This window comes from Carcharodon carcharias, chromosome 12, assembly GCF_017639515.1.
Source record: "Carcharodon carcharias isolate sCarCar2 chromosome 12, sCarCar2.pri, whole genome shotgun sequence".
Taxonomy (NCBI): domain Eukaryota; kingdom Metazoa; phylum Chordata; class Chondrichthyes; order Lamniformes; family Lamnidae; genus Carcharodon; species Carcharodon carcharias.
Window position 1 is genome coordinate 65,528,682 of NC_054478.1, and position 22,764 is coordinate 65,551,445.

At 42.6% G+C, this 22,764-nt stretch overlaps 1 protein-coding gene across 3 annotated transcripts in view; it reads left to right on the forward strand.

Moving 5' to 3' along the window:
• ly75 (lymphocyte antigen 75) overlaps positions 1 to 22,764 on the forward strand; it is a 151,001-nt gene that overhangs the window by 58,765 nt on the left and 69,472 nt on the right. For all 3 annotated transcript variants that reach the window (XM_041200864.1, XM_041200865.1, XM_041200866.1), the window contains 7 exons: positions 503 to 616; positions 1,316 to 1,404; positions 4,576 to 4,745; positions 6,481 to 6,677; positions 10,189 to 10,331; positions 20,137 to 20,218; positions 22,262 to 22,333. In XM_041200864.1, the coding sequence (XP_041056798.1) occupies positions 503 to 616; positions 1,316 to 1,404; positions 4,576 to 4,745; positions 6,481 to 6,677; positions 10,189 to 10,331; positions 20,137 to 20,218; positions 22,262 to 22,333 (867 nt within the window). The remainder of the gene's footprint in view (positions 1 to 502; positions 617 to 1,315; positions 1,405 to 4,575; positions 4,746 to 6,480; positions 6,678 to 10,188; positions 10,332 to 20,136; positions 20,219 to 22,261; positions 22,334 to 22,764) is intronic.

Below are 22,764 nucleotides of genomic sequence, written 5' to 3' on the forward strand. Positions count from 1 at the left end.
TATTTATCCCTCAACAAACATTGCTAAAAGCAGGGTATCTGGTCATGATCACATGACAATGGAACTTTGGTGTGGTGCCCACATTACAACAGTGATTATGCAGTATTTCATTGGCTGTAAAATACTTTGGGATCCAAAACAAAAACAGAATTACCTGGAAAAACTCAGCAGGTCTGGCAGCATCGGCGGAGAAGAAAAGAGTTGACGTTTCGAGTCCTCATGACCCTTCGACAGAACTGTTCTGTCGAAGGGTCATGAGGACTCGAAACGTCAACTCTTTTCTTCTCCGCCGATGCTGCCAGACCTGCTGAGTTTTTCCAGGTAATTCTGTTTTTGTTTTGGATTTCCAGCATCCGCAGTTTTTTTGTTTTTAATACTTTGGGATGTCTTGAAGTCATGAAAGGCACTATGCAATTGTAAATTCTTCCTTTTAAATAGATTATTGTACTTGGAGAATGTGAACTTCTGGATAGTAAAACTTTAAAATTTTCTTATCCCACAGTTGGGTCAGTGGAGGTTTGCAGACTGTGGCAGCAAACTATCATACGTTTGTAAAAAACCAGGCAGGATTAAGAATGAAACAGATCTGCCTGATGTAGGATGCCCTCAGAGTGAGGTGATGTTTTTATTTTATGGTAACTCGTGCACTGTGCCTACTTGATTCTTTTAAATTTGTCCTGAAATGTACAGTTTTCTGATGGCTTTAAATATGCACAAGCTAAATTGAAGTAAAATATATTTTTTAAAACCTGTCAGCAACTGCTAGTATTAAAAAGTTTGCTGATTGAATTGTTATCTGAACTTAGTAACAATCGATTCACTGAACAACGTTTTGAACATTGACTTACTATATGTCACCTTTATTTGATTTTTTTGATACCCATTGTATTTCTTGTGCTATATCAATCCATGTATGTATGTACCAATGTCCTGTGTTATGGGATGGTGAGACATAAATTTGTGCTTGTATCTTCATTCTTGTCAAATTTTTGATCTCATTTGAGATGTATTGGATGAAGTCTCCCATCGAGGGAGGTGAGTTATACTAATTTACTCTTACACACAGCCTAGCAGATGGTTGCAGCAGAACATTTGGCATAGACATGACAAGTAGATAAAGATGGGGAGAAATTTTACAAAAATAGGGATTTTAAAAAATTCATTTATTATAACTGGGGATTTATAGCAAAGAAATGTTTGCTAATATGTAGCCATTATGCATCATAAATATAAACCAGTAAGATTAAAAAAACCTGTTACATCTTGGCTCTTGAAGGTTGAAAATAATTCTAAATCTTATGTTCTCTCTTTTAAGACCTGGAAAAGGCATGGAAACTACTGCTACAAACTTGACTCGACAGAAGTAGAGTTTGAATCAAAATGTCATCTTACAATACAAAGCAGGTACATAAAATCTTGTTATTTACTTTCTACTTTAGGAGATGGTTACAATTTAGGATCATTCTCATTCAAACACAATGACCAGGATTTTACAGCCCCTCCTGCCTGTTGGGATATTACGGCCCCACCAAACAGTATGGAGATTTAAATGGCTCGCTGCATCTGCTGGAGGGTCTTGCACCATGACGGGGCCATAAAATCCTGGCCAATGTTTCTGCAAAAAAGTGTGACTTTTATAACAATGGCATGAATTTGTGTTTCAGTTGGTAAGCATCAAGGAATACATTCTGTTATAATTCTGTTGCATTGTGACAGTTCCTCATGATTTTGTGTGTGTGTAAAATCCTTTTTCTCCCAAACACTAGCATGTAGTCTTCCAGTTCCTGTGCTTCACCTTAGCACACCAGCTGAAACATTGTTTGGGAAGCAGTAATATGCTTTCCGACCCAGCTCTAGAGCAAAGTACTACATTGATTGATTATTCTTTCTGTTGAGCTCTTTATTTCATTTCCTTTCTAATGCAAAGTGAAAAGTCCAGCTCCGTTGTCATCAACTGAAAGGAGTCGACGCAAAATACAGAATTCAAAAAACGCTACATATTATTTCTAATCCCTTCCCCAATTATGAGTACAGGATGACACTGTTAAGTTCAACATGACCACTGGAACAGAGTTTAGATCCTGTTTCTATCTGTCCATGAAATTAACATACATTAAAATTTCCTGCTGGCATCTAAAAGTAAAAACATTGATTATCTTCTATAAAATCAATATCCTTACTCCATGAAAGTAGAAAAATTTGCATACAGATTTTTGGGACATTTTAACAATTTTTTAAAATTGTACTTTTTTAAAATGTGTAGTCTTGTATATGCAGATTGCCGCCCTTTACCACACACAATGATGGACCAATCCAATGGAAATCCATGGTCGCCAATGCCCTGTTAGGGCATGGTCCCTGAAGGAGGAGGAGGAGTCTTGTATTAAGGCACACAACCCTTCTGCTACTAATTTCCCTGGCTTGAAAGCTTGTGTGCCCAAAAGGTCATAACTTGCCTTGTTATGTGGCACTGCCAATAGCATTATTTGCCTTTTGCTAGGATGTGGGCAAAAGTAGACTTGAAAATACCACACCACCTCTATGAGAGCGCAATTCCTGTTTGGCATTTCCCTATAGAAATGGTCATTAACTCTGCAAACCAAAGGATCAAAACTACATCTTCAGTTCAAGTTGTTGTTCCAGTGCATTGTGCCAGTATATCAGTTTTTATTTCTTGAATAGTAACTGATTCTTTGTGCTGCTCATGGATAGTTAATAGTCTGGAGCTGTTTACCTGGCTTGTTCCTTTCTTAAGGCCGTTCAAGTACAATCCATGGCTAAGTGGCCTACAGTATACTCTTCATTTAAATTAAGTGAATTTAAATTATCTGATTTTTTTTTCAACCACTGGTTGTTCTATTATTACAGCTGTTCGTCTTCTATCCTGGGGCCAAGTTATCCCAAGATTGGAAAAAACAGGGCATAACTGGCTTTTTCTGTATACTTTGAAAGATGTTTCAGTTGTGATTTGTTGATGTTGCATATAAAGGTGGAACGTCTAAAGTATGACGGATATGTTAAATGCATGACTCTTATTTTTGGGATAGTTGTACTTTAGCTGTTGTCTGTATCATGTATCATTAGTAATACCGTTTGCTTTGTACATAAATACTTTTGCACTCCACTCAGGTTGTTTAACATCTTCTGCCATGATTGGGAAAATTGTTGCTGTTTTGCTGACTGCAAAGAGATGAAGAAGTATGCCATAGAATGATTAACCATCCAATTTTCCATCGCTTTCTGTGGTGGGGGTGGTCCCAGCCTCCTCTCTCAAAGTACAATTAAGAGTGGGAACTTGTACAAACTATTCACAGAAACCCACGTCTTACCACTCCAAGGTGCATCACATTTATGCACAAATCCACTGCAACCCTATAAGGGTATGTAGCATAGTATATATGCTACTGGATCATTAATCTAGATAGACTAATCACCTGGAGACATGAATTCAAATCCCGCCACAACAGCTGGGAACTTTAAGTTAAATAAATTAATTTAAATCTGAAATTAAAAGCTCATGTCATTGATGGTAATCATGAAACTGCTGAATTGTTTTTTTTAAAACCCATTTGGTTCACTAGTGCGCTTTTCAGAGAAGGAAATCTGCTGTCCTTGCCTAGTCTGGCCTTTATAACTTGTTACGAATATCGAGTTCATAATTCATATGTTTTAGAATATAACTTGTAATTTTCAGAATATCACTTTTAGGTTGGAAATTAAAGGGCTAAATATAAGATGAGTGGAAAAGCCTGGTTAAGAAACTGATAACAGCCCTCATGTAAAAGCAAATAAAACAAGCCTTTGTGTTTATGTTACAAGATCTGAGTTGGTAGTGGGGGAAAAAAATTGAAACAATTGTTGACCCATCTCTGGACCTCTTAGTGGAACCAGGGAGTCTGGAGAGAGAGGCCAATTACATCAATTAGAAATATATACGAACTTACAAATCAGGAGTAGGAATAGGCCACTCTGCCCTCAAGCCTGCTCCGCCATTCAATAAGATCATGCCTGCCTAGCCTCCAAGAATCTAATACAAATCATTCACATGGGTTACAGAATCAAAGAATTGCAGGGGAAGTGCAAGTAGAACTGAGTTCAAAGCGTTAGTAGTTATAAACTATAGTGTTAAGTTAATAGTGCAAGCGTTATTTAGTTCTTATATACAATAAATTTTGGTTTTGTTTCTAAAATATGAAATCTTGTGGCATAGTTCTGTTGGTTGAATGCTAGATGTCTAGATTTCTCCTTAAGCATTAATGGTCCCTAATAGGATTGTAACAAACTCCAGACTCTCAGCAATGTGGCTAACTCTGAAATGCCCTAGTAAGCCTCTTAGTTGTGTTCAAGAAGGTGACACACCACTACCTTCTCAAAGGTAATTAGCGATGGGCAATAAATGCTGGCCAAGCCTGTGACACCTGCCTTCATTTACCAGACCTGTACTAGCCATAGAGTAGTAACTTTCTCTTATAGTTGCAGTAAAATTTGAAAGGTATCCATTTTGTGCTGCATCTACTCAATAGAAAAGAACCATTTTTTTCTGAAAAGTAAATGCATGTTTTCTCCAAACTGCAGGTTTGAGCAAGAATTTATTAATAGCCTGATTGCAAAGTATACCACAGAAAATGGCAAGTACTTCTGGACTAGCTTTCAAGATAGGAATGTTACTGGAGAGTACACATGGGTTACTACATATAAAGAGAAAAAGTCTGTAACATATACAAATTGGAATGAATATCAGCCAGGTAGGTACCTAAGATTATCCATGATTAAGAACATTAAGTAATCTTATTTGTTTTTAGAACTAAAAAGCTCCAAGTCCTTTCCCATTGATCAGTTGGTGAATGTCCTATCTAATTTAGAACTGAGCCAAATATATCAAGGAGGTCCTCTGTGGGCACTGAGTTAGATTAGCTTAACTGGGAGTTGGGGGAGGGGATGCATAAGGCTGCATTTGGCCTCATTATATTTTGATCTATAATGAGCTAAAGCCAGCTTTCTACCTCTGCTGTTCAACTCCCTGGATTAATGGAATATTCTTGAAAATGGTCACCAGACAAGGACACAGTTATGATGCCTACGGAGCCAAAGTACATGATAGCGGTCACTGCCACCTACCTTTGCGATAGAAAGATGATGAACATGACCTTGTGCGTGAATTGGGTTATAGTGAAGAGAGTTGCACATCAGTAGCCTCACTCTCTTGGCCTGCCCTATTTTGGTCCAGTAACAAGACGAACCTAGATGACTGGAGATAGACCCGGATGCAGTGGGTGACCAGGACGTTTTCTGTGCCTTGTCGAGAACTATGTGTTCCACAACACAGTGCTAAATGATCTTCAAGACTGTCGGATCTCAAATTGATCTCATCTGCTTAATCTGCTGGAATCAGTCTTCACATGCCAGGGTAAATAAATCCCTAAGTTGCTGATTCAAAGTGGGCAGGGTATGGCCTCTGTTGCATGATAACATCTACTTGGAACCACAGATGAGATCTGAGTGAAGATGAGAGAACCAAGGCAGGACAAGCCACTCCAAAGAGTATGACAAGCCTGCATCTGAGAGGCAACTCCTCCCTTACACCCCTTGCTTGCATCAGCTTCGACCTTAAGATCAGCATGAAGAAAATTGAAGAAACATACCAGCCTGCTCCAGGAAAGCCTTAAGTTGATCAAAAGGTCTCAGTCCATGACCAGAACCTGTCACTCCAGCGGAGAAGTTCACTTATCTCAGTAGCACACACTCCCGAGCTGTCTAGGTCAATGGTACTAACCACTGCTTTTCTGTTCACCATCCTGCATTCAGTCATTTCTGGAGCATGTTCCAGGAGACCACAATTCCAGAGGGCAAAGCTTCCTGGCCCTACCCATAGGACATGAGAACAACTCACAAAAAAAGTTGAGAAGATCTCTTGTTACAAGCTACAATGAGGTGCACGCCCTTAATGGCAGTGAGCAGCCCTTCCCACAATAAATATAAAGACCTTGAAAAAGCACAAATAGGACTTTTCTAAAGATACAGAATGATGTCTAGATTTTGCCTGTAACTGGAGAAATATGAATTAATCTGGGGCATGATCTTACAGGTTCACTCAGCACAAATTACTCCTTCCTCTTTTCTCCCCCATCCATAGCTCACAATAAGAAGAGTGATTCCAATTGACATGGCCAATAGTCAGTAAAACCTCTTTTTTTTCCTTGCGCTGCACCTCCCATCATGTATTTCCAGACCCAATTACTCCTCAGACAAGAAAACACTAGTTCTTTTAAACCCCTCAACATACATTGTTCTCAACACATGCATGGTCATGGTAAGAAACCTTTATCTAGCGATGCGCCCTTTCTGTAAGTATTGGGTGAACAGTACGTAATGGCTATGTTTTTTAAAAAAAAAGTCATGGTGCTTTCAAAGTGTACAATTTAACTTTAAAAAAAAAATACTGTGTTGAAACAAATTACAGAATTTCCTTACTTGTTCCAGCATCTCCGGGTGGATGTGTTGTTATAGCCACAGGAAAAGCTCTCGGACGGTGGGAGGTCAGAAACTGTAACGATTTCAAAGCAATGTCCATTTGTAAGAAGAGTATTGGCAATAACACAGAAACTGAGGAAACTCCGCCAACAGGTTCTTGCCCTCCTAGGTGGCAGACTAATGCAGACCTTGAACACTGCTACAAGGTGAGAATAGCATCAAATTTATTTGATATCTATGTTGTTTTTCTTTTTTTAAAAAAAACAATCTGTGCATTTAAATCCCCCCCCCCCAAACATTTGGGCAGCAATAGGTAATATATATGGTCACGGAATTAGTGAAATAGGCAAATATACCACCATACTTCAAAGATTTACCAGAAGGGATATGACAACATACTCCTCTGGAAAAAGTTCTGAAAAAAATCAGGAAATAAAATGTATGAGTTGCATTTTTGATGGACATGTAAATGTTTTCTATATGTATAAAAAAAAACAATAAGAATGCACATCCTCACAGCAAAAATTCCCAAGAACTGAGCTCAATGTAGCATTGATCATTTTACCATATTTTAAGATACCAAGTAGAACAGAAAAGTGAAAATTGGATAGCATACCAAAAGATTGGATAGAACCCCTATTCCTGATTACTCCTGTTGGAAATATATATGTGCGTGGGCATGAGAAGAGGGCAGGATTGGGTTCAATCATGATAGTACCCACAATCAAATAGTTTGCCCACACTTGCTGTCTGATGTTCGGGTATTCAAGAGTGTTACTGCTTATAGAATAGTACCTTTTCAGTAAAGGAAAGAAGGGGATAATATTGATGGAAAAAGGAAGAAAACAAGTTTTTAGTGGGACACTTTGGGATTTAAAGTTGGCTGAAGTAATGGCAATCAGGAGAACACTAATTTTTTTCCCTCACTAACCTAAGGGCATTGAGATGAATCATTGTAGCATCTTTGGTGTCCATATCATGATTTATTAAAGTGTTGTCTATGCCAGCCTCTGTCTTGGAATAAATAGGTTAAGTTTCTAGTGACTAACCTGTCTGTGTAACCCGGGAGTGCCAATCCCAAACGCAGTCATTGCTTCCATTCCCAGTAAATCCACATATCAGCGACTTGAGTGCTGTTAATGGAAAGCACATGAACAAATGACATGAATATTTGTTTGAGAAATCCATATTAATTTAGGGGCTTTCAAAACTGTTTGTACTAAACTTTGTTACGTTTAGTACTTCAGTGGCAACAATGTGTTTGGGATTTGAACAGAGACTTGTATGCATTGTGCTGGTTGACAATTAAATTTGGCCTCTGAGATGTAGTGTGGAAATGTTTGAGATGGAGTGTCTAGAGGCCCAGGCTGTGTTCAGAATATCGCTCCTGGCCATCTTCAGTGTGTATGTTTTCTTCAGTACTGAATAAATCAGAAAGTGAACAGACAGGGATTTGATGGTATGGCTAGTCTGACATTGATTTTTCACCAGCCTCAATTTGATAGACTTGAAGGCCTGTCACTGTGTCATAACATTCTATGATTTATTTCTGTGTTTGGTGTTCAAATCCAACCCAGACTTCTGCCTGTATTGCACCTGAAAAATAATGGTTAACAATTGAAAATGAATGGGAGCCATGGTAGTGGGAAGTGGTTGCACAGCGCAGCTTCCCTTTGACATCTGATGTGATATCAGTTGGGCCAATAATTGGCAAACAACTTCAGGTGATTGAAATTGCCATATTAAATATGCAAATCTGGGTCCCACAACACTTGTCAGATACCAATTTTGCAAAACTCAAATATAAATAAGAGGGTTTGAGCAGTGCTGATCCACCAGATGTTGAACAACTGAACCTGCCTAACTCCATTGGAGGCTGCTCAACAATAGCCAAAGGAATTCTTAGTTTTTATTTTTGTGAGTGCACACGAAATTTTGGTACACTGCCCATGATTTTGACCCAACCTTGCTGCTGCCTGCACATTTCAGCTCTCCGATTTTCCTGCCTTTTCTAACCAATATAATTGCAGGTGTCCATTTTGCACCCGTAGCTTGCTGGAGACCTTTAAATGAGTTTATACTAGTACTGGATGCATTAGCAACTTCTCAGCCATTCAATGAAAGTCTTTTCTGTCTTACTTGGTGTAGGGGGTCTCATGTGAAATGAGTTTGTGTGAATTCAATTTAGTTATGGATCAAAACTGTCCCTTATTTGCTACAAATTGACTGTTTCATTAAGATAGACCAAAGGTTACTTGGTATGAAAAATGTGCCACACGAATGAAATAAAGTTGAAGTTGATGTACATTAGAGGAAGTTTTGTTCTGTATCTAGAATTAAGAGAGAGGGTAATGCTTAATACTGAAACTGCTGAAATTAAGTATGTCCCACTCTCCAGCACTGCCATTACTCATCTTGACAAGCCCAAAGAACAAAACCGGTCAGTTCATATGGGCAGAAAATATTTCAACAACAACTTATTTTTATATAGTGCCTTTAGCATAACGAAACATCCCAAGGTGCTTGACAGGAACATTATAAAACAAAGTTTGGCACCGAATCATATAAGGAGATATTAGGTCAGATGATCTAAAGTTTAATCAAAGAAGTAAGTTTTAAGGGGTGTCTTAAAGGAGGGCAACGAGGTAGAAAGATGGTGAGGCGTGGGGAGGAATTCTAGAGTTTGGGGCTTAGGCAACTGAAGGTACAGCCACCAATGGCAGAGCAGTTAAAATCTGAGATACTCGAGGCAGAATTAGGTGAGCGCAGATATCTGAGGGTTGTGCGGCTGGAGTAAATATGGGCAAGGCTATAAAAGGATTTGAAAACAAGGTTGGGAATTTTAAAATCAAGACATTGCACAGCCAAGAGCCAATATAGGTCATTGAGCACCAGGTGATAAAGGAAGTTAAGACATGGGCAGCAGAGTTTTGGATGACTTCAGGTTTACGTTTGGTAGAATGTGGGAGATGAGATGAGCCAAGTGTGTGTTGGAATAGTTGAATCTAGAGGTATTGAAGGCATGAATGAGCTTTCTGCAGCAGAAGGGCTGAGGCAAGCATGAAGTCCGACCATGTTAAGGAAGCCTAAATAGGCAGTCTTATTGATGGTACAAATATGTGGTCGGAAGTTCACCTCGAGATCAACTGTAACACCAAAGTTGTGAACAGACTGGCTTAGTATTGAACTATTGCCAGGGAGAGGGATGGAGTTGGTAGCTGGAAAACAGACTTGGAGTGGGACTGAAAACAATAGTTTCAGTCTGATCAATATTTAATTGGAAAAAAATTCTGCTCATCCAGGATTGGGTGTCAGATAAGCAGCCTCATAACTTGGCAAAAGTAGGGGGGTTGAGTGAGGTGACAGTGGTGAGGTAGACTGGGTGTTGTCAGCATACATGTGAAAACAAAAAATCTGTGCCTTCAGATGATGTTGCTGAACAGCAACAGATACAGCCAGAATAGAGCCTTGGATGCCAGAGGTAATGATTCAGGAGCAGGGAGTAAAACCATTGCAAGAGATTCTCTGGCTAAGGTTAATTAGATAAGAATGGAATCAGGTGAGAGCCGTCTCTCTGAGCTGGACGACAATGGAGAGGCATTGGAGGAGGATGGTGTGGTCAACCGTGTCAAATGTTTTGTTCTATATTTAGCTACATTTTAGCTTCTAACAAGTAAAACATCAAAAGCATAATTGTTATCCAATTTACATTTGTAGGTCTTTCATCATGAGAGGGTGGCACGAAAGAGAACATGGGAGGAGGCTGAACGATTCTGTGAGGCACTTGGAGCCCACTTGCCAAGTTTCAGTCACAATGATGAGATGTTATATCTTCACAGCTTGCTGAGGAAAACAATTACGTAAGTAAAAATGCAAAAGCAAGTGAATAGTTTAACTTTGTTGCTTCCATGCTTCGCTTTGCATAATTTGTAAACTGTAATTTAATTCCTTGAATACCAGATACTTTATGTATGAAGCTAACTGGGTTATTGTGTACATCACAAGCTGTTCTCGCTTATGCAGGGAGTTGGATGTCAGCTGAAGACATTCACTAGATCTTCAACTACAAAGTGGTACCTTCTAGCTTTTGGCTGCCTATGACTTTGGGGTGGGATGCTCTTACCAAAAATGGGCAAGAATTTCATTTCCGTATTGTGATGCATGCCAAATAAATGTTCATGGAATTTTCTGTATTGCAAAGTGCATTCATCCCCTCCATATAAACCAGACATTTTGGATTGCTTGATTTTTGTGTTAATGGAAAGTCAGTGTTTAAAGGGAGAAAAAATTTATTCTGAATTTTCGGATGTTGCTGGAGGGGAATATTACGCTTTTGGGGTGTTTATTTTGGCTTGATTTTATGTTCATAAAGTTTGTGCATAGAGTTTTAACATTGCCATTTTGGTTCATTGTTTGGTCCATAGATTTCCAAACAGAACATCTCTATAGAGTCTACTCCTGAATTCAAAGCAGCTCAAATTAAAATTATTTACTTCAATTTATAGATGTTGAAATTTCAGCTATGAATGAAGCGACATAAGCAAAGTACATTATTTGATAAATCAAATTTTTGTGCTGTAAAAATTATTTCAAACTATCAGGTATGGACTTGTTCAGAGAAAGAGGTGCAAAGCAGCAGTAACAGACAGGTGGGGTGGCACCAGAGGTGGACAGCTCACCCTCTGCTGTTTGCCTGTATATCTGGGTTCTAGGCTAAAGTAAACTCAGCCTGGATTTGCCAGGAATTCTTGCCCTTGTGCACGACACTCAAACAGGCAGACTGTGACAGTTGGGCTAAATGCTAAAATTCTATTTTAGGAATGGCATAACCAGTGGTCATCAAGGTTACCACAGCATTCAGATTTTCTGCATGACACTTATCATTTCAAGTTATTACAGGGGAACATTGATAATATCAGTCCCAGGAAACACACTGGGTTGCTTGTGGGGCAGCCTCTGATTCGTCCACCCCGTTGTCACCTCGGGCCATATTTAAAGGTCGCACCCGCACAGAGTTAGCACTCTCCAAGGAGTAGGAAGCTGCTGGGAAATGATGGCTGCCAAAGCTAGAAAACACGCTACCCCCAAATTTAGTGACACCTCTCGAGTGCCTACTAGACACAGTGGAGGATCGCCACAATGTCCTCTACCCCCAATCTGGACGAAGACAGCAAGCAAGGTGACAAGTCCAGCATGGGAGGTGGTGGCAGCGGTGGTCAGTATCTGCAAAAGAGGACAGCCGTGCAGCACCGAAAGAGGATCAATGATCTCCTTTGTTCCACCAGGGTAAGTCATTCTTCTCATCACTTTCAACGCTCACACTCTCAAATCAGTCACAAATCCACAGGGATCTCGCTCACTGCTAGTTCAAGGGACATCACCATTCACACACTCGCACACACATTCATCTGTTCTGCTGATTGTATCCTCATCCTGTCCATGGCACCACTCACCACCCACACATGCCAGACATCCTTATTATCTGGCCTGGTAGGCTTCCTGCTCACACTCTCTCCATCTGTCTTCATGCAGGACAAGCTGGCACACAACAAAAGGAGAGGTCGCAGATAGGTGGAGGAATGCTTGACGTCAAGGTCCTCACAGACTTTGAAAATAGAGTCATCCAGCTGGCCGACGGCTATCTGATCCATTCATTTGCTGACAGGGAGGTCAGCAGTGTCCAACCAACAGTGCAACATCCATCAGGCAATCATCTGAGTCAGTTCCCCTATTCTACAGTCCCCGACTTTGCACTAATTATGGCACATCTGGGAAGCAGCCAAGGGGGTCCATGACCCAGGTCCTCAACTTGAGCCCCAAACACACGTTAAAAGAAGGATCCGATGACACACTGGTTGAAGACCCATCACAGCGCTCACCCACAGCCTCCGCCAGCACAGAAGATGCACACCTCTGTGGGACCTAGATCTAAAGTAGTCTTAGGCTCTCAATTTGGTGAGCACATCGCACTGTCTGATCCACAGCAGGCAGTGGCAGGGACTTCCCAGATTTCTGGCACTCAGAGGACTGCTGGAGTCCAAGTCAGATGCAGAGCCTCTAGACTCAGTCATACCTCAGTTGCTGGAGCTGCAAAGGCAAGCTCATGAACATTAGGAAGGGATGTCTGCTGCATTCCTCAGATTGCAAGGCACGATGGAGGAGTCTGTCCACCTTCAGTCTGAGGTGATAGCGCCGGCATGCAAATGCACCAAGGTCAACACTGGTAGGATGGCAGCCGCCATGGAGACCTTGGTCCAGGACATTAGTCCTGCATTGCTGCACAGGTTGAACTCCTTCACTGACGCCATAGTTGGCCTCCAACAGTGTCAACACGAAAGGGGTGAGGGGCAGCTCAATCTCACTCCAGCTTCTCCTTCTCAAAGAGTCAGCCAGGGACCCTCAGGCACGCATAGGGAGACAGATCAGCAGGTGCACACCTTGGCCATCCAGGTGACTCCAGGAGTGTAAATAAACTCCCAAGAACATCTCCTTGCTTATGACTCCTTGTTGTAATGAGCAGTATTCATGTCAGCCTTAAATGAAAGCTTGGTTCCTGCAGAAGATAAAGGCAATTGTCTCAATCCCTGTGCTTTGTGCAACCTTCCCAGCACACTGATGGGCTTTCACAGTCACTGGACACATCAGTCATGCCTGCACCCCGATGGAGCTTATCATCGCTGCCAGAATGTCCTGGGCTGGTGGTATAGAGTTCTGTCATTCTCTGTATGCTCTCAGCACCTTTGAGGTGGGGCTGCCCCCACCAAAATCTGAGTCCGGTGATAGTGTGGCCTTGAAGGGTTCAGCTCATGAAGGATGCCATAGCACCATGATATGACCCTGTCCCCAGAGTGCAAGTGAGCTGCCATCAGCCAGATGGGAGTCAGACATTCATATAAGTTATGTGAGGATCTACGGACTGTCCCCACTGCACATCGTCATCATCCTCCTGGAATGTAGGGACTATGGGCACCTGCTGCGTCTCTATAACAGCAAGTTAACACAGAGGGTTTGTGCGCTGCCATCAGCCAGACAGGAGCCAAACGCTCACAGATGCAATGTGAGGATCCATGGAGTCTCCTCACTGCATGTTGTCATCATCCTTCCAAGCATGCCTGCATTGTCTGGACAACACGATGGCCTCATTACCATCATCCTTGCCTTCGAGGACCTCATCACCCTCATGCCTGTCGACATCATCCTCATTGGAGGACACCTCCAGCTCCTCCATTTGCTCCTCAGGCAGCTCCTCTCCCTGTTGCAGTATGAGCTTACTGCGCCTATGACAATGCACAATGCCCTCTGTGAACTGTATTGCAGAGCTCCACCAGACTGGTCCAGGCACTAGAACTTCATTTTCAACATCCCAGTGGTTTGCTCCACCAGTGTGAATTGTAGCATGAGCCTCATTATACCTTCTCTCTGCTGCACTCGAAGTCCACCACACGGGCGTCATCAGCTAGGTCCTCTGCGGGTAGCTCTTGTCCCCGAGGAGCCAACCCTGCAGCCTCTGTGAACCCTGGAAGTTCTTAGGGATCTGAGACCACCTGAGAATGTAGGAGTCATGGACGTTCTCTGGGAATCGTGTGCAGACCTGTAGAATGCGTTTGTAGTGGTTGCACACCAGCTGAACGTTCAGTGAGTGGAAGCCTTTGCGGTTGATGTCGTTGACTGCTTGTTGTCCTGGAGATCTGAGCGCCACATGAGTGCAGTCGATGGCACCCTGCAATTGTGGAAAATCTGAAATCTGGGCAAACCCCAGTGTTCTTGCATCCTGGCTTTCCTGGTCCCGGACGAAATGCACAAAGTTGTGTGCCTTTGCGACTACGGCATCTGTGACCTCCCTGGATATGCTTTTGCATGGAGGCTTGTGAAATCCGGCACGGGTCACCTGTGCAGCCCTGGAAAGAACCACTGGCATAAAAATTGAGTGAAACAGTCACTTTCATGGCAACTGGCAGTGGATGCCCTGCATGTCCCCATGATGCCAAAACCTTCAGCAGGTGGCAGATGTGACTGACCAGTTCCCTGGACATGCGCAGTCTTCAGCGACACTGGTTCTCAGTCAGCTGAAGGAATGACAGGCGCCATCGATAGATCCTGGCTCCAACTCGGCTCCGACCTGTGACGGCACACTGTGGCTCTTCAGTGGTGTGCACAGGACCCCCAGCCACTCCTTCATTTTATGGTTGCTGCTGCTCCCTCTGCCTAGCCAGGTGCCTCTATTGCTCTCTTCAGCTTCGTCTCTGCTTCCTGTAAGCCATGAGGCATACAGCTAATTCATTAAGTTCCATGCTCCTGACGTACTCCTGCAGGATGAAAGAAATAGAGAGACGTGTGGGTTAGCATTCGTCTCCTAGAGACCTCATGGTTATGTGTGCGGAACTGGCTCCATCTCGAGGCCCTTTTTAACACATGCTGGAGAATGCTGGCAACCACTTGGATGACCAGAGTTCAGTATGCTGCATGGCTGCCTGAAATTCCACCCACATCCGGCCCACTCCACCTAACAGATTGGCGGCAGCTTCGCTCACTGTACTGCATGCTGTGTTCTCAGCTCAGGTGCACGTATTCTCCAAACCCGCATTGCAAGGCTGCACTGTTAGCTTGAACCATTGGGTAGACTGGTCCAAACCCAAATGATGACATTGCAAGGGGCTGTGAGCGCCTCCAGCAGTGACTGCTCAAAGGCCAGCTTTTGCAAGGAGATTGTACAACTTGCCCAGAAATCCAGTTGTTCTACAGCCCCTTAAAACACTCTGTTTGCAGTCTGTGCCTGAGGGGTGCAAAGTTCAGAAGCACTTTTATACCTGTGCTGGAGACCAAGATGATGCTGAGTTTAAGGCAGATGATGAGCCTCTGGCATCGTCTATTGGGCAGCAGGTGCTGGGTGTGCAGGAGGATTTGGTGGAGAGCATGCACGCCATGGTCTCTGTTGTGGAGGAGTCCATGTGGAGCATGACCACTGCATTAGTACTCATGGCCGGGCGCAGTGCCTCCTCCATTGAGAGAGATGACTCTCATGGAGAGGCAGTTCCAGGGACAGAATCAAGCGCTCGGACCTGCAAGCCCTCACGCAGGCAATGACCTCAGGTGGTCGGTGCCAGTGCGGGAGATGGATGAGCCACCCAGTACCCCAGCTAGGTGCCCATCCGTCAATGGCAAGAGGCGGGTGCAGAGTGACCTCACGTTGGCACACGAGCTGCTTCTCATCTCTGTAGGCTCCTCTCGGGCACTCTGGATAACAGCAGCAGCTCCTCCACCCCTCTTCCAGTGACTGTGGCATCTGATGAGGCTGTGATGACTGGGGAGATGCCAACCATGGCACTGGCCGCTCCCTCCCAGGCGGGGCCAGCATGGGCTCCACTGGTCAGAGGACAATTGCCAAGGTCATCAAGGCCAACAAGACACCAGAGTCAGCAGGCTGCCTCCAATGCCACTGCCAGTGAGGGGGGGGTGCACCAAGACATAGCACTCGCACCATGAACACAAGAGGGACTAGTCACGGGTGATCTTCTGTTCTGTAATGTTTATGTTAACTGGTCTGGGAATGAAGACCAGACAAGGTTATGTTAATTTGTTTGGGTTGTGAAAATTACATAAATTTTGTTTTTGTCGTAATGCAGAATGTGACAGTATGTAATGCTGGACATGAATAGCTGTAAACTTCAACAGCACAGGCACTAAATGGACTTTGGGTGTAAATGAAAGGGTCATTTCAGAAATCTGGAATGACGGCGGCAGTCCTGGCATGAAGTGGAAGCAGATCTTTGGCAGCCTAGCTGAAGGAGCATTGGATCAAGGTGTCCCTGCCTCCATGAAGGATACAGAGGCCTGTCTCCAGGCCCTCGGCATTCTCTTCACTGCGCATCTCTTCTGACTTAATGGCGGATTCATCCTTTGTGCCCTGTGGAGCTGTGTCAAGATCCTCTTCCTCGAGTGAGTGCCCCCCTTGCCAATGCCAGATTGTGGAGAGTGCAGCATGCAACCACTATCAGTGACACCCAATCTAGTGGTTATTGTGCTTCCCCGCCCCCCCCCCCCCCCCCCCCCCCCCCCCCCCCCCCCCACCAACCCCCCACCCCAAAACGGTCCAGGCATTGGAAGTGCATCTTCAGGAGACCTGTGGTCCTCTCTATCATCGTCCTTGTGGAGGCATGACTCCTGTTATAACACTGCTCTGCCTCTATTCTTGGGTGGCCAAGGGGCATCATAAGCCACATTTTCAACAGATAGCCCTTGACACCCAGCAGCCATCCATCCAGCCAGGCTGGAGCACTGAATTGGCTAGGCACCTGGGAGTGTCTCAAGATATAATAGTCATGAGAGCTGCCAGGGTACCTTGCACAGACTTGCAGAATTTGCATCCTGTGGTCACATACTATCTGCACATTCATTAAGTGGAATCCCTTCCTGTTGACGAAGGCTCCTGGCTGACCCACTGGCACCTTGATGACCACGTGTGCAGTCGATTGCACCTTGGCAGTCGGGGAACCAAGCAATAACTGGCTCGCTCAGCCTGGCTGGCTTCATTCGTACGGAAATGAATAAATGTCATTACCCACCTGAACACAGCTTCTGTCACCAGCTTGACACAACTGTGGGCAGCTGATTGGGACTCTCCACAAAGATCCCCCACTGATCCCTGGAAAGAGCCGGAGGCATAGAAGTTGAGGGCCACTGTGACCTTCAGAGCTGCTGGCATGGGATTTCCACCCACACAGCTGGAGGTGATCTCAGGCACAATCAGCTGACAAATGAAGGTCATCGTCTCCCTGGAGAGGTGGAGCCTCCTTCAGCATCGCACCTCAGACATGTTGAGGTAGTTGCATCGCTGCCTGTAAACCCTGGCAGCAGGATAATGACGTCTTCTGTGGCCCCGTTCACCTTTTGGACAACCTGCTGGCCCTGCGCCCCTTGTGCCTGTGCCTCTCCTCCCATAAGGTCACTCCCCTGGAAGCTGCAGTGGGACACCTGGCCTCCTCTCCCTTCTGCCCCTCTCTTCCTCCTCAGAAGAGGTGCCTTCTGTGGAGATCACAAACCCCATTACCAGGGTAACAGAAGGCTATATGATACCTGGAAGGGTCCACATGGTCAAAATCCTCCAGGGGCCTTGGAGACAATAAGCCCTGAAATGAAGCTTAGTAAATGCTGAGACTAAAGCTCAGAATTGAGAAGAAGCTGTTGAATTCAAATAAGCAACTAGCAGCAAACTCTCTCCTAAACTCCTCACTATTCACACTATTCATGAAGTTTTGCAAACTGTGGGCTTGTCCACCTGCCCGTTTTGCCCATGCTACGAGTGTGACATCACATGGGCAACGTAAAATTGGGTTCTATTGGGTTTTTAATGGCCTTAAGTGGCCTTTTAATTGGTGGGCGTGGCTCCGCCCATACGCACCTGCCAACCTGAAGATTGCTCACATGCAGGATGACGTCAGGACACTTGCCCAACGTCTTCTCATGCTATTTTACGCCTGATCAGGTCAGGTGCACGCCCAGGATGTGAAAATGAATAGTCTACTCCTCCATAATGGCCTTCATCAGTTGTCACCAGATAGTCTTAATCAGTGGCATCAATGTTCTGTGGCCTAAGATAATTTTTCTTTCAAATCCTGAAGTTTCACTGGAGTATAAAAGAATCATTTTTTCAGATGCACCACTGATAACTTTCAATTTTAGCTAGCTTGACAATCTGTCACATGAGCTTCATTGTAAACTTTGATGCCAAATGCTGAGTGAGTTAGTCAGCATATAAATGAATTTGGTAAGAAAATGAGAAGCCTGGTACTGTCACTTTGCTGGAGAGACCTTCTACTTCAAGGTTGTCAAATATTTGGGGAGTAATCGATTCAAAATCTGTCCTTGTTAGTTCATGTGACTCCATCCACCTATGTTTTTTCACAACTATTATTTATTCTTCACCCACAAAATGATATGTGAGGTTCCAATTATCTGAAACATGCACAGTGACAGCCAAGTTGTTGCCATATTCAGTAACCTTACATGTGCATGTGATTTGTAGTCACAGATATAGGAGTGACAATGAATTGTATAAAATGACAACCTACAGCAGAAAAACAGGGAATTCGGTCCATCATGTCTCTATCAGAGCTTACATTCACACTAAACTACTCCCACTTGATTAGTGGATGAAGGAGGGGGTCATACTGAAGGTTTTTTCTCTCAGTTTCAAAAGCACTACCCTGCTACCTGTAGCTATAAAGTATGTGTGTATGTATACTGCTGAGATATGATCCTTCTAAAACTTTGAGATAAAAATATATTAAATTTAATATTGTAATGTTTATTGGGCTTATTTTTAGCTAATGATGCAACATAATATTGGGCTACTTTTCAGCTAGTATTGGGTTAACTTTGAGCTGCAAATTTATTTTAATTTCTAGAAACCTTGACACTGAGGGGAACTAGAGCAGCAGAAACCTGCAACAGGAGTGAAATGCTGTCCTAGACCCTACAACAGCATATTGGGAGATGGTGTTTTTATGCTAAATGATTCACTGAAGTGCCTCATTCACATGCATTTTTAATTTTTATAATGGTACATAACCAGATGTTTTAATGATTATGTTTTTTGTTATGCTGAGTGGCTTATCTATTATACAATAAAGCATTTTTCTTGAATAGGTTGAACATTGTTTAGCCTAGCGGGATCCAAGAGTGTAACAATCAAGCTCTGTTGTTCTGCATGGGATCCCTGTTTTGCACACATGTTCTCCTTTAAATTTCTTTGGCAGATCAGGTTAACACAAGAAAATACCACGTTTAATATGATTCATGATATTCTTCTAGTGCTACAGTTTAAGAAAAAGAAAACATGCAGAACGCCATTCAGGGTTTCTTTGCTTGTATTGGAAGGGAGAGCACAGCTGCATTATGTAAAGAGGGACATGATGCAGAGGGGCTAGGCTGTTCTTGCTGCTTTCTCTGTGCTTGTTGCCATACCATAACTGGTTTTTGATATGAATGGTTGATTGTACAGTTTTTCAATGAAAGAAATGTGACTGTGCCAGATAGAATTCTATGTGAAGAAGTGGGATGTCATCAACTTTGGACCTGAGAGTGACAAATCAAAATTTTTAATGATGAAAGGCTAGGACCTTTTGGAGCAGCAAAAGGGTTCAGGTGTCCATATATGCACATTCTTATAATACAGTTACAAACAGTAATCAGAAATGCATATGGTGCAAATTGACCCAGAGGATACCAAGACATGAAGGATTTAGATATGAGGACAGGTTGCATAAACCTTGCTTGTATTCTCCTGAATTTATAAAGTTAGGGTGATCTATGTATTTAAAATGATTATGCAATTTGATAAGGTGCATACAGAGAAACTACATCCCTGGGAAGAATCCAAAGCAAAAGAGTAAATCTGGGCCATTTGTGCGTGAAATCAGGAAACACCTTTTCACGTGTGGGGGTAGCCTGGCACTTGCTCCACAAAAGACTGTGGTAAATGTTGGGTTAATTGAAATTTTAAAGATTGAGAGATTTTTGTTAAATAGCAACAGTATTTAGGGATATGGTACACTGGGGATAAATGTAGTTGAGGTACTTATAATGCTCATAGGTTTGAGGAGCTGAGAGCATATTCCTGTTCCTGTTTCCTAAACTTGTTGTTCTGTTAAATTTCCCCTCTTACAGTGATGAGCGTTGGTTTTGGGTTGGATTAAACAAGAGAAATCCAGATTCCGAAGGCTCTTGGGAATGGAGTGACAGCAGACCGGTAAATTTTTATCTCTTGCAGTTTAGCAGATTTTGTTTATGTTAATAAAAGTCAATTAGAAGTCCAGTGTCACGCCAAACTTTTTCAGCTTCAGAGGTTTCTCTTTGCAGATATGTTCTCATGTTTTATTCCCACTTTGATTTGTTAATTTTGCAGTTTTATCCATGTTTCTTAAATGAGTATTTCCAGTGCTAGTGTCAGACACGGAAGTAAATGAAGTTAATCATGAAACAGAGGCCACAAGTGTACCCTAAGTTGTTTTTACTATATCCACAATAAAATGGTGTGGTGCCTACATTATGACAAAATAACTTCTGTTCTAAAAAAACAAATAATGAAGATGATTTTGGTATATCACTGGCATGGATAACCTCAAAGCAGAATTTTTTAAAAATTGCAGAGTAGAAATCCTGGGAATATAAGGTTGGATTAAGATAAGTGTTCAGCTTTTCTAGATTCCTTTTGCTGTCCAATGTGTTTTTCTGGACTCGAGCAGCTTATACCAAATTCAAACACTTTTGTTCTTCATTGAATTGGTACTTTATTCATCTTAAGGTTTTTCATTAATTCACCATTGGCTGCAAATGTCAACTTGTTCCAATAGTTCATAACTTGAAATGTAAAATATACCAATGGTGCATCTGCACAGGCATACACCATCTGTATTAATGAGTTAGATGAAGAGAGAGTAATGTACCTAAGTTTGCTGATGATACCCCAAGCTAGATGGAAAGGTAAGCTGTGGGGAGAACACAAGAGTTTGCAAAAAGATGTAGACAGGTTAGGTGAGTGAGCAGCAAGATGGCTGGTGGAGTATAATATAGGGAAGTGTGAAGTTATTCACTTGGATTGTAAGAATAAAGAAGCAGAATATTTTTTAAAAGGTGAGAAACTTGAGTGTTAATATTCAAAGAGACTTGGGTATGCTTGTTCAAGGAATGCAGAAAGTTAGCATACAGGTGCAGCAAGCAATTACTAAGGCAAATGGCACATTGGCCTTTGTTGGAAGAGGTTTGGAGTACAAGAACAAAGAAATCTTGCTGCAATTGTGCAGGGTTTTGGTGAGACCACATCAGGAGTACTATGTGCAGTTTTGGTCTCCACATTTAAGAAAAGACATACTTGATTTGGAGGCAGTACAGTAAATGTTCACTAAATTGTCATTTGGTAGTACAGAACTTAAGTATTGCTGAAAAAAGTCAACGTTACCAATCAGAGACAACTTGCCAATCAATCAGCATTCTCTTCTCATGCAGTGTAAATTGTCATTCTCTTTACAGTCGGTATTCTTGCAAATCTGTCCTGATGACTACACAGCAAAAAATTTCAACAGCATGTCTCTTTTTGCAGCTATACTCAAGTTCATAAAATTGGCACCTGAGATGAGAGGATTATTCTATGCTGAGAGGCTGAGTAAATTGGGCTTATATTCTCTGGAATTTAGAAGAATGAGAGACAATTTCATGGAGACCTGCACAATTCTGAAAGGGCTTGATAGGGTGGACGTTGAGAGATTGTTTCCATCCTCAGGATAAGGGGCCAATCATTTGGGACTGAGATGTGGAGAAATTACTTCATTCAAAGGGTTATGAATCTTTGGAATTTTCTGTCCCAGAGGGTTGTGGATGTTCCATCGTTCAATACATTTAAGGCTGGGATAGACAGGTCTTTGGTGTCTCAAAGAATTAGGGGATGTGGGGAGTGGGCGGGAAAATGGATCTGAAGCCCAAGATCAGACATGATCGTATTGAACGGTGGAGCAGGCTCAATGGGCTGTGTGGTCTACTCCTGCTTTTATTTCTTATCTTCTTAAATTAAATTCAACTAGAGTGTCTTTTCATAGTATGTATTTCTGATTCACCGTTTATTTGCTGTACTTATTAGAGGTCATTTTGCAATTTCAACAACGAGTCACTCCCATGGAGAGCATGGATCATGGACTGTTGTCACTGATTGGCTTGTGTATGATTGTTGCTGCCCACTGAGAGCACATTTTCTGAAACATTTTTTGCCAGATATTTTCTACTTTTTTATTTTTGATAGGTTTCCTTGGTGCTGTTACCCTTTGAGTTTAAAGAAGATGATTACGCTGTCAGAGATTGTGGTGCATTTCAGGTGAGATTCCAACACTTTTCTAGAACTAAATAGCTTTGATTTATTTGTTCCAAGATATGTGTGATGCTAGCAAAGCTACAATTATTGCTTCCTTGTTTGCCCTGAGAAAATGGTCGTGAATCATCTGTTTCTGTGGAATTCTCTTCCCCAGAAAGCAGTGGAAGCTGGGTCATTGAATATATTCAGTGCTGAGTTAGATAGATTTTTGGTAGACACGGGAGTCGAGGGTTATGGAGGGCAGGCAGGAAAGTGGAGTTAAGGCCACAATCGATCAGCCATGATCTTATCAAATGGAAGAGCAGGCTCGAAGGGCTGAATGGCCTATTCCTCTAATTCTTGTGTTTTTGCACTGATATTCCCACGATTGTTTTAGGTAGGGAATTCCAGAATTTTGACCGAGCAACAATGTAGGAACAGCACCTAGGTTCACT